At 40.8% G+C, this 13,114-nt stretch overlaps 1 protein-coding gene across 6 annotated transcripts in view; it reads right to left on the bottom strand.

Moving 5' to 3' along the window:
• EYA1 (EYA transcriptional coactivator and phosphatase 1) overlaps positions 1 to 13,114 on the bottom strand; it is a 150,394-nt gene that overhangs the window by 112,895 nt on the left and 24,385 nt on the right. For 3 of the 6 annotated variants that reach the window (XM_060035175.1, XM_060035173.1, XM_060035171.1), the window contains exons 3-4: positions 2,769 to 2,838; positions 2,299 to 2,444 (exon numbers count right to left, since the gene is read on the bottom strand). In XM_060035175.1, coding sequence (XP_059891158.1) covers positions 2,299 to 2,444; positions 2,769 to 2,838 — 216 coding nt within the window. Of the gene's footprint in view, positions 1 to 2,298; positions 2,445 to 2,768; positions 2,839 to 13,114 lie in introns of those variants that run through there. The other 3 variants (XM_060035176.1, XM_060035172.1, XM_060035174.1) reach the window with 2 other exon arrangements.

Here is a 13,114-nt window from a genome sequence, read left to right on the forward strand (position 1 = left end):
GAGGCTCAGGATGGGAATCTTTGTGATAAGAACAGGTAAGGAAAAGCAGGAAGAGGTAGAAAACACCCATAGCCACACCTGTGTCCATAGCTTCTATCCACAAGCTGTCAAACTCATCTCACTGGTCGACTCCACGCAGATCCAGTGAAGAATGGCACGACCTCTTCCTCCTCGTGGACCCCTTGCTCTTACTATGAAAAGATTTGCCTATCTTTTCTTATTGGGTCTAGGTGAAAAGTCAGGGGACACAAGTCCTTGGAGAAAGTCTTCTAGAACTATCAGGACCTTAACTATCAGCAGTTAAAACCCCTAAATGATGTGCTCTTCCTTCAGAGCAAGCAATAGGGAGAAGGCTGCCATATTTTTCCATGCACTGGCCCAAGAAAAAGAGAATGGCTGGTCAGAAGCACTGGGGCATCTCCTTGTCCTCAAGGTACGAAAAGAGAAGAAAGGAGGTGATCAGAAAAATACTAAGGACTGAGAATTATTCCCAGGAGATTTATAAGCATGGAAGGTCCTGGGATCAAAGCCCTCTACACTGAGACTCACTCTCATCACCTCCCCTATCCCCACCTACCACATGAAAATCCCCATCTTCATCCTACTAGTTCTGAGCCTAACCTCCGAACCTCTGCTCATCTCACTCTACTGGAACAACTATTTCAGACAACAGGGCCATCTGTTGATGGTTTAGAACTAGAGAAGTCCTTACCCCGCAGCCCAGAAATTGGCAAAGGGCCCTTCCATGACTGAATGGGGAAGAGAAAGAAAAACAAGAGAGTTGTGTGAGTGGCAGCCAAGGCGGTAACAGGAATGGTACCTTCCCCCGGCAGCACTGATGGGTCTACAGTACTTGAGTATTGCTTGTACTGGAAAATACATTTCTACTTCAAATAATCAGCTTACAAATAAATTTTGAGGATATAAATTGGGGACTGCCTTAACTCACATTATAGAATTGAAGTTACACAATTCAAACCATAGACTCTTTTCCCTCTTTTAGCATAAGAATAGTTTAAAAGTAAATTACAGACAAATTTAATCTATATTTAACGTTATTTTGAGAAACGACTAAAAGTCATGGAAATGAAAGATAATTCTAGAAAGTCCATTTTATGGCTGTTTTTAAAGTCTGGTTGAAAAACGCCTCCCTAGATCACATTCAGTTGTGATCTTTTTAAAATAAAACTATGAACGTTGAAGTCATACATAATTTAGATTTTAATTTCTATATATTTTATAAGAAATTTATATATATGGCCAATTTGGGGTAAAGACAGAACAAAAAAGCAAAAAATAATTTACTTTCTAATGATTAATGAAATGCTTAAAGAAGAACATTATTTCTTTCAGACTGAGAAAAGATTATTATGAAATAACGATAGCAGCAGAAGCATAATTAGAATATTGATCACAAAATACTCCACCAGTTTTTTCTATCAGTCTTGCTTCCAAACTTTCATGTATTTTTTTCTGATCACTAGGTTTTATTTATTTCTTAATAAAATGCCAATAATCCACATTTTTCTCTTCCAACAAGTTGCAGTTTGTTTGAAATTACAGCTACCATTCAATGGAAGCGAAGGTATTCTGGAATTCTAAGCTTTTAAAAAATTAAACTTTGAGGTTTGGCTGGATTTATTTTTAATTTACAGGTATTGACCCTGTAACAATTGAGTTAAATTACGCTAAGATAAAGATAATCTCCAGGTGGGAAGGAACAAATAGGGATGTGAGCTTTAAATGTTTCCTGATTGGCCTCTTTAAAGTGCAGCCCAAGCCGTGATATAGATCACTTTTCCTAATGGTTGATAATGCTGAAATTTGAGACTACTACCCCCCCTCAAGTTTAGAGCCAGGGTTTGTTGAACTCTGCTTGTACTTCTCTAATCATAGCTCAGCATCTGATAAATAGGAAATGAATCTTCACCCCAAAAGACTCCATTCACAGAAGTTTTATCAGAAATATGCACCAAAATACTTTGGATTCCAGAGCCAAGCGCTCAAGTGGCAAATTAAGAATTGAGGTATAAATGGAAACAAAACAAAACAAAACAAAACGAGAGCAAGAGGGCATATGAACCATGGTATTTGCCACCTCTGACCTCAAGATAAGTAACTACCAGCTCTTCCAATGTGCATTAGAAACGATCATTTTAAGAATTTAGACACAAAAGGTGACCACCCTTTCTCAAGTGGCCCAAGAGGACCGTCTTTAAGTACCACTCCTGTGAAACTTTCACACGTACAGGTGTGCCCACTAGGCAACGTCAGTGCTAAAGCCGAGGGATTACTCACCATAGGAGGAAATTCCATAGGGCTGTCCCGGCTGTGGGTACGTGGCATAGGCTGTAGCTTGTTGCATTCCTGTGGTAAACTGTGTTTGCCCATATGCAGCCATAGTTTGTGAGGAAGGGGTAGGGAGAATATGTGGGTATGGTCTGCTATTTGTCAGAAATGACAGAAAATAGAAAGCCCATGCATTAGATGGAAACATGCAAGGTAACTGATTAACAACCAAATCACAAATTCCAGTTAAGACTGTTTCTTAATGTATAACTTTCAAGTGTAATACACAAAGAACCAAAATACTACAGTGTCCCTCCTAGGTGATGCTCCAAATAAATTTGCGTAAATACATTCAGGTCTCTATGAAACACGCTTTAGTTTAAATTAAGATGTAACACGTGGGCACCAGACACGACTTGAAATAAGGTAAAAGACTACTCAGAGAAGTTATTTATTGATTAAGAGAAAATATATCTTACTTGGAAGGATAAATCTGTGGTGGGGAGAATTGGTGAGACGGTCTTGGGCTGAAGCTACTGCTCCCAATGGCTGGAAAAAGAAAAATAATGCACAATAATCCAAGCAAAATACAAATTATGTATAAAGCATTGATATAGTTTCAACTATAGGTTGTGGCCACATGAAACCGTAGACCTTTTGGACCCGCAGAAATGGCAATTTCATAAGTCAACCTAACAGAAAGTTAAACTGTATTAAGGAACCTATAGGAACTGATCCAGTGATTCGAATTTTAAATCAACTCTTAGAAAACACAGTCATAATATTCTTAAATACCTGTCAGTGATGGCTTTTACAGTGGCAATACTTTAAGAGCACAGGGAGTCCCAGCCACTGGTTGGAACCACTGCGCTGAAAGGGGAGGGATGAACTTGAATTACAGGGCTGGGCGGGACCGGAAGGTCCTCTGGTCTATTGTTTGTGTTCAAGGGGACACACGCCCCTGAGACTGTGTTACTGAGAAATGCAGTCTAATCTCCGCTCGGGGAAGTAGAAATAGGACAGATCCTCATTTGCCTGCATTGATTCAGCAATTTTTTAAAAATAAGAATGCATTCCTACAACCATCTAAAATTTCTCAAGTTGCAAACTAAGCCCGTTTTTTCTTGCATGGAGATGGATATTCCTTTGCCTTTCAGTTATATATGCTCCACTTCAGCATTCAAGTCACAAAGCTTTTTTTTTAAGAGATTATTTAAGCATTCAAGCAGAATCTCATTTCTTTTTAATCACATATACTTGATTCAATAAGTCTCAGAAATGCACGAAACTCTTCTATCAAATATTCTTCTACAATCATTCTGAACTAAAGAAGCAAAAAAAAAAACGTGTTTTTTTTTCCAACATGAGGCCTTAAAATGGTGATTCTCCACTTCTTTCATTGCTAATATGGGCCATCTATTTATGTACATAAATATCTACACACATTTACATATATACACATTTACATAAATATATACATATATACATACACACACACACACACATATATATGTATTTCCCCTTTTCCCTTCAAACTCATCCTACGCTTTTCCTGGCTAAGATGCATATGCTTTGGGTACCATTATTATAAAATGTAATATGTTTATTTTCTTCTACGAATAATCACTGTCTGCAGAGGCTCTATTATTTATTCATTATATTCTACATTAAAACCTTTCATAAGCTTCCATGAACTCTGGGTTTTATACATTTTCATGATATCACATCAGTACAGTTATGTTTCTCAAATGTAATTTTCTAGCTCGTGTTTGGGAAAACAGTGGTGGTTTTGGGTTAGAATCTCAAAACCTATGACTAATCCTTTCCCGGTAAAGCAAATAGGCCTAACCCAGTGACAAGAGAATAGATGAAGGTCAGCAGTACTCATGAGACCTGCCAGACTTCAACCCTCTGGCTGTTGGTCTGGCAGAGATGGAGGCCATATTAATGAGAGAAGGCAGGCCAGCTTGGCTGGTGTCCCCCATCTCTTGGCACATGTTGGGCCACTACTCTGTTCCAGGCATTGCACTCCATGCTGCAGATGCAAACATGCAAAGACAAGTCCTGTCGTCACACGTGGGGAGGCCAACATACAAATAGCTACGCGAGGATTAAATACAATTTATAGAAGGGAGAGAATGCCTGGACCACAAGTGCTGCCACTTGCCCAGGCCACCTGCAATTACGACCTTTCTAATCCCCTCTTCTAGGCCTGGAAAGAGACCAAGGGCAGAGAAGATTTATCCAGCAGAGCTGCTGGAGGGGTAATATCTTCCCTGGATCATCATAGATAGAAAGAAGTTTTTAAAAAATGAAACCACAACACAAATATGTACTACCACACAAAAAACCCCAAAGCCATCTGAGGATGGAAGCCGCAGAAATCCCTTTTATTCTTTTCTTGCTCTATCCCTGTGTTTTTCAAATTATGGGTCACAACCCATGAAAAGATTGTAAACTCAACTTCATAGGTTCTGCTCAGCAATTTTTTATAAACAAATAGAATAACAGAATAGAAGATATCAGGGTGATTGTACAGCATAAGGTAGGTTCCATGAAGCTCTGATTTAGATTATATGCATAGTATATGTGTGTACACATGGAGAAAGATTTGGGAGGTTGCAGAGTGTGGTCATACGGACACAGTTTCTGGAATTAGAATTTAATTTCAGCTCAGATTCAAGATCCAACTCTTCTACGTGGTCTTGGTCAAGTTATTTGATCCCTCTGAGCCTTGACATGTTCTCATGTAAAATGATGGCAGTAACCCTACCTACACCTCATAGGATGGTTGTGAGGAGTGAATGAAGTAATGACATAAAGCAAATAATACTGTGTTTGTGTAAGAAATGTTTAACATCTCAGATTCCCAAATTCCCACTATCTTTGCCCCCACATTTGCCCTTTTTCTGTATTTTTAATTCTACTCGATGGACAGCATCACCATCTATCCAGCAAAATGCTTAAAAAAGGATTTCTTTATCCCCATTTTATATATGGGGCTAGAAATTAAGTAACATGTCCAAGCAAATAAACAGGAAAGCTGGTATCTGAACCCACATCTGCCCGCTCTTTCCACCAAAACATACTATCCCCTGACCCCCCTTCATAGAAACTAGAAACCTCAGAATCATCTCATTTTTTTTCTCCCTCTGTGACTCTCAAGTCACCCATCTCCAATTCAGAAACACCCATTGAGCTGTGCTGCATTCTCCAGCCCTACCCTCCTGTCCCGGGGCGGGTCCTCATTATGTCTCACCTGGACTAGAGAAACGGCCATCTAGCTACTCACCCTGCATTCCACCCACTGCCCTTTGACTCTCACTTCTGCCGCCACACTGATCTTCCTTACCCGGAAACTTCTTCACGTCCATTCTCCAGTTTACAATCTCTCACCTGCACTTATACTATCCCTAGAAAAAAATTCCAAATTCCTTGGAAGATTATATAAAGATATTCAAGCATCCACCCTCCTGTGGGTTTAGAGTTACACAGCGTCCCTGGACTTGAGGACTGCCCATGCATGCCATGCATTTTCCTGTCTGTCTTGGCTGGTCTTCATGTCAGAGCCTACTGCCATGTTAATGCTCTTCTTCCCTCTGCCTGTCAAACACTCTTCCACTGGGACTAAAACATTATTTTCTCTTTAGGATAATATCATCTTTCTCTGTACTTTTTGGAATGTTGTAAACACTGGCAAAGTTGCACTCACCACACTACATGATGGTTAGTTTATGTAGTGTATAGATGTTAGTTTCCTCGGCTACCCGTGAGCTTCCAGGGCCAAGGACCTCCTACTCTCCTTTGTTTCCTTGGCACCTGGTAGGGCCTGGCATGTGGTAGGTAATCAATAAATAACATTTGTTTAATGAGACTGTGAGGTTTAGGTCATAAGCAAAGTAGATATTTTTAAACCATAATAACTTGAAAGATGGTTAAATTATTTTAAGTTATTTATAAACACACAACAATAAACCTGATCTTTGGCAATATAAATGGGTCGATAGTTTTTCTTATGAAATAGATGTGAATAAGAACCATGATGCTGCCCGAGTATTTGCTGCTACTTACCTGTGTGCACCTAAAATTACTGACTATGTAATGCCATGTAAACAGCCATACCCTCAGGGCTTTCTCTAAATTCAAACCCCTGTGATCTCTGTGTAGCCTAAAGTCAAGAATCTTCCACCTTCTACCTCAAGTACTTTTTTCCTTAATTGCCTAAAACACTTTAAACTTTTTAAGAATAATCTAAGAATTCAGATTATTTTTAATTTCATGAGACCAGAATAACCTAAGGCAAAAAGAATGCTCCCAGGCCATTTATCAAGGTAAATAAATTGGTTCTCTTACCATTAGTAAACTCCAAAGGCCACAGGGCAGAGCCCTGGGGAAGTAGGGACAACAGGTCCTTCTTTGTTTTAGCACTCTTGTTTCCTATCATTGCATTCTTTCTCCTACCTCTCACATGTAAGTTAAAGAAGCTCCCCAAATCTTACTGCAGGAAGGGAGAGAAGGACCCATGGTGAACTAATATTCACGAGCTAGAGAAGCCACTGAGAAAGTCGATAGAAATCTAAAAATTAGCAAGTCCTCAGTTCACGGCTCCCCTGGGCTCCCATCTCGTCCATGTCAACATCATTCAGCTGGACACACAGGTCAAAAGCCTAAAAGTTAAGTTTTGATTCTTCTCCTTTCCTCATGCCCTTTTATCCTAAGTCCAGTCAGCTCTCCCTTCCAATATAGGCTAAAAGTGACAACTTCTCACTCTCTCTTGTCTGCCACTCTGTTCCAGTCACCAACGTTGGCCGTGGCCATCAGAGAGGGCAGCCAGGGCACCGCCCCCTGACCTCACCTTCCCTCCCCTCCCAGATAGGATACCGGCACACTGCATCCTGCTTCAGTGGTTCCTCCAGGAAACACGTGGGCTAACACAGTCCTCTTCTTCTGCACCAGGAAATGCTGGTCTCCCTGCTTCTCCTTACCTTCTTCCCACCCTTCTCCCAAAGAGAATTTTCCACATGACAAACAGTGATCTCTTAAAAACATAAATTAGATCATCATGTCAAACCCCTCCTTGCCCTCAACTCCAAACCCTGTTATCCTGTTTCATTTTGATTAACCCAAACTTATTCCCTCACTTCACTAAGACCTCTGCTCAGATGCCCTTTCCTTAGGGAAGCCTTCCTTCTAAAAGACACCCCTACCCACTCTTCACCATAGTCTTTGATCTGCTTTCGTTTTCTTCAGAGCACTTTTCACTGCCTATTTACTTATATTACCACTTACCTATTTATCATTTGTCTCTCCCACAAGAATGAAAGCTCCATGAGAGCAGGGACCTGTCTACTTTTTCACCTCTATAGTACCATTGTCTAGAACACTGCCTGGCCCACAGTAGGTGCTCAATACAGAATTGTTGAATGAATGAATCAGATCCCAAAAGGTAGATCTTTTCATGAACAATTACGAAAACAAAGAAATCATATTTGTCAGATGTGATTCTTTTCTCCTCTAGAAATTTCCGATTTTCAAATACCCCCAGACATCAATGTTGAATGAATCCATATCAATTGACATTTTATTTAACAAATGAATAACAAATTTGGGCTTTGTGGAAGTGGAAGCAGCAGCAGGCAAAGACATTTTGTAATCCCTCAAAGCACATTATTTTCAACCCCAATTGTTCTTAACATTTTAATCATTAAAATATTGCTTTTCATTGGTCAATAGTAAATGAGCAGAACGTCACTGTGTTTTAAAAACACAATAAACAACCTTGCATTTTTCAATTCAGCCACATGCCTTGGAAAATCAACCTCTCTCCTCCAGTTTCCCCACACCAGGATACCTGGAGATTTCCCTGGAGAAGAGTGAGCCTCACTGCCTCCTTAATGCTTTAACATGCTAGGGTTCCTTGAAGGACAAAGGTGGAAACAGCTATTACCAGTGTCAGGATGACTCCATATCTTCTTTATCCTTGCTATTTCCTTAAGATACCCAGAATATTAGGGATGTGAATTTTTAAGTTATCATAGAGAAGGAAGGTAGGCATAGTGACCACAGAGGTAAAGACCATCTTGGAGTTAATTCTTGGAGATTGCTTTCTCCAGCCTTCTCTTCCTCTTATAAACCCTAAGTCCTATTCACAGCCACTCCAGCATGCCATGGTTTTCACATCTTTACTTATGAAAGGTGGGGGGAGAGAAGGAGATGCGGGTGAAGGGGGGTGGAAGAGGAGGGGGAAGGAGAAAGAGGAGAAAAAGAAAGAGGAGGAGAAGGGGAGGAGAGAAGGGAAGAGAAAAAGTAAAAGACAACAGTAAATGAAGGTCCATCCCCATGGTGCTCTGTGCTTCCTATGCCTTGACCCAGTTCCCCAGGTCACCTGATCCTTTCCTCTGCGTCCAACACAGACCATCAATCTATGGCAAATGAGATTCTCCTCTACAGCTTCAGTCTCTTCACCAAACTATTCCTCCACCTTCCGCTAAGCCCTCCTCCAAGGCCCTTACTTCTCCTGCGTATCTTTTCCCAGTAGAGGCTGCTCATTCTCTCAGATTCCAGAATAACAAAGACCTACAAACACATCCTCCTTGTTGTTTCTTCCAAATCATTGTTTTTCTGCTCTCCCACAAAACCCTCCCTTCTCTGAGGTTCCTGACAACTCTTTAACACTTCCATGAATGACCCACCTCCTAAGCACTTCCCTGCATTTATCAAAAACTTTAGTATTTGACTGTGTCCCCTGACACATCCCAACATCATCTTGGGTCATGCATCCAGCGCTTTTCTCATTTCTGTCTTGGCCTCAACTCTGGCCTTCTACGTCAACCATCAAGCTCAAGACCACATCCTGGACCTCTTTCTCCATTCCAGTCTTAAACCACAACAGCACTGACTGATTTCATTTGTTTATTTACAAACATGTACTGACCACTGCGTATGAGCTCCATTCTATGATGGCCACTGGGACTGTAAGTGTGAACAAGACAAACAGTATCTGTTCTCATAGGGCTACAGTTTAGCAGGAGGAAAGATGATGCAAAGATGATGCAAAGTTTAGCAGGAGGAAAGATGATGCAAAGTAATTTTTAAAGGAGTGATAAAGGCTGAGGAAGGGAAGTACAGAGAACCAACTCCAGAAGCATCAGGTGGAGGCCTCACTGAGTTCTGAGATTAAGGAAGGAACATCCTCTTTTTCCAGAATTTTCATTCCTTTATGCCCATCTCACCTATTCTCCAACCCATCAAGAGAGGCAGGCCCCCTGACATCCTTATCCTCTCTCAATTTATTATCCCCTTCCTTCACTTTTTTCTATCTATCCTAGATACATGAAGTTATTTGAAACTCGTCTTTTACTGATATCCTGAATTTTCTTCTCATATTGAGTCACTTCAGAGAGAAAAGTAGAAGCCATCATTCATTCATTCATTCATGTATTCAATAATTTATCTAGTAAATATCTGAGTGCCTAACACATGCTGGATACGTTTTCAGGTGTCAGGGATACAAATGAACAAAAGAAGACCAAATCCCTGCCATCTCAAGCTTACATTCTGGTGGGGGTGAGAGACCAGCAATAAACCTAATACACAAGTGGATGATATAGTTTGTAAAAGGTTCGAAGTGTTATTGGGTGGGTGTGGGATTCTGGAAGTTTATAGTAAGAGTTTTGTAACACTGAGTAAGGTGGTCAGGGTGAGCCTCAATGGTGGGATGTGAAGGTGGTGAAGCAGTCAGGCAGGTGCACAGAGACGTGTTCCAGGCAGAGGCACTGCCCCTGCAGAGGCCCTTATTAGAGGAACAGCAGGAGGCAAGGGAAGCAGGCAATAAGGTCTGATGGGGCTTGCAGGCTAATTGTAATGAATCGGCTTTTATTCAGAGATGAATGGGAGCCACTGGAAGGTTCGAACAGAGGAATCAGGCAGGAATTCCCTCAAAGTCTTGTCTCCTCCTCCTCCACTTCAAACTCATCTGTGTTACTTTCCATCAATCTTCCCTGATATTTCTGTGGAAAAGTTATTCCTTTTCTAGGCTGACCCACTTCTGTTCTGAATTTAAGCCATTGCTGCCCCATCAGGGTCACCTCTACCTTTCACCCCTGCCTCTATAAAGTTCGTGCTGGCAGCCCAAAACACCCTGACCTAAATGCCATCCCCAACCCTCCAGCCCTCTTTCTAACAGACTACCTTCTCTTCTTCTCCCTTTACCACTTATCGACGTGAGAGACATTTTTCTCTTTCCTGTCTCCACTTCCTCATCGTATTCATTAAGTCATTCATCCACTCAATAAACTTTATGAGCACATACTATCTGCTAGGAACTATGCTGGAGACATAGAAGTAGGGCATGTAGGCCAGCGGGCACATGGGGAGATGAAGCCCGCTTGTCCACTGAAACTGCCATAGGTTAAATTCATTCATGCTTCTCATTTTTTATTTTCTTATTTTGAAATAATTCGACAACTGGAGAAAAGTTGCAAGAATAGTAGAAAAACTTCCCAGATCTCTTTCATCCAAATTCCACAAATGGTAATGTTTTATGAGATTAACTTTATCCTTTATTCTCTTTCTCTCTCTCTATGTGTGTATTACGCACATGTATAACTCACATTTTTTTGGAGTTGCAAATATGATGTCCCTTTACTCATAAATACTTCTATATGTATTTCTTAAAAACGAGGAACTTCTTCCCCACAGTACTGTGATAAAAATCAGGAGAAACCATGATGCAATACTATTATTCACAGATACTTTCAAAAAAATTATCTCTTTGCAGTTTAGTATGTGATTTTTAACTTGTACTTTAACATGATTACTTTTTAAAAGTATGAATGTTATACATATGCTCTGCAAAAAAATATGAAGAAGGCAGAAGGAATAAAATTCAAATTATATTCCACCATTCAGAGAGAGCCAACCATTAATTTTTATACACATACACACAGACACAAATACATACAAATAAATGTCTTTTTAAACAAAACTGTGATTATACGGAACATATTACTCTTTTATAATCTGCTTTACACTTAATATAAGTAAACATTTTCTCATGTCATTAAGTTTTTTTAAAAAACCATTTTTAAAACCTGTATATGAATCTATCATATAGAAGTGCTTCCTTGAAGTTTCTTTCCTGCCTTTACTTCCATTTCAATACTCTTTTTCTTCTTCCCCAATCACCTGTGTTTTCATCTTATCCTCTACCCATCTCTTATGTATTGGTTTTCCCTGGGTTCTGTCTTCAACCTTGTTATACCCTGCTAGCGTCAACTCTCTGTACACTTTCAGAATTTCCATTCCAGATCTTTCCTGAGCTCCAACATCTTCAGGTGCGTGCTAAATCACCACTAACAAGCCCCAAACAGAAGCTACCACCTTTCTTCCTCAGTCATACCTCTCAGATTCCCTCACTCCTCCCTTTTCTCTCTGCTTCACTCATCCCCACCATGCTCATTGGGCACTATGACCATAAATTCTATTTCATAAATACATCTTAATCCATCACCTTTTCACAGCCATTGCCAGCACCCTATCTCAGGTCTTCAGCATTTCTTGTGAAAATGATTGCAAAAACCCCTAACTGTTCTCTCCCCTTCAGTTCCCCAACCTCCCCTCCATCCTGCCTGAGTCCTTCCATAAGGGAAAGTGATCACGCAACCTGATGCCTCCCGTGGCACTCAGGATAAAACACACATGCCACGTGGAACACACCTGCCTGTTTAGACTCTGGTCCCTTCCTCTCCGTGCAGCACACCCCGCACTGCTCACACCGGACACACCAAGAATACTGAACCATCAGTGGTGCCTCCAAGTTCCACACCTCCGTGCCTTGGTCTCCTCCCACGGAACACTCCACCCGTCCAGCTTCCCCATCCTCAATTCTACATGTGCTTTATTCCTACACATTCTTTAAGGCTGAGTGCAGGCATCCTCTCCAGGAAACCCTCCCTGACCACCCCACCCCAACTCGGTCTCTGTTGGGTCCTTCCTGGGTATTCTTAGGGGTCCCCGGGCCTCCCTCAGCATTATCCAGCTGTACTATGATGGCCTGGTGATTACTTCGCCCTATTAAGTCGCAAGGCAGGACCGTTCTCATACACCTTTGAATCCATAACAGCACCAAGCACACTGCCTGACATAAGTCAAATTCTAGTAAATGCTTTATGAAAGAACTATGGGTGTAACACCTGTTGTTATCTCCTTATTGCCTCCAGCTGGTATCATCAGCATAAAAGTTGTGCATCTGCATTTCATTTTATATCTATTTATAACTCCTTCTAATTGGAGTGTATGTGAAATGATCCCAAGAGCTAGACGAAATCAATCACAAACTTAGAAAAGTATAGCATTTCCGATGGAGAGGTCTCATAAACACAGCAAATCACTTGAAAAGGGTTAAAAAATTGAAGAATTACTTCCGATAAGAATGAGTTTTAATTGAAAGAGTCCAAGCTGGGTAATTTGGAAAAGATACAATCAGAGCCTCACAGTGAATTTATTATCACAGTCACGTTCTTATCAGCAATTTCATCATCACGGAGGTGAAACTTGTATGTTTTGTTTGTTGAAGGCAGGCTTTCTCAAAATGAAAGAGATTAAAAAATTAATTAAGGATCTAAAGCTGCTTGACAAAGTCTGATCTCTAGTTGACATGACAGTTAGTTAGGAGGATGCCGTGGCAAGTCTGTTTAGGGGCTATCAGAAGCCAAATTGTGCGTGATTAGAAAAATCACATAGGGACTTCCCTGGTGGCACAGTGGTTAAGAATCTGCCTGCCAATGCAGGAGACAAGGGTTCGAGCCCTGATCTGGGAGGATCC

Source organism: Delphinus delphis, chromosome 17 (assembly GCF_949987515.2).
Source record: "Delphinus delphis chromosome 17, mDelDel1.2, whole genome shotgun sequence".
In the NCBI taxonomy this organism is placed as follows: domain Eukaryota; kingdom Metazoa; phylum Chordata; class Mammalia; order Artiodactyla; family Delphinidae; genus Delphinus; species Delphinus delphis.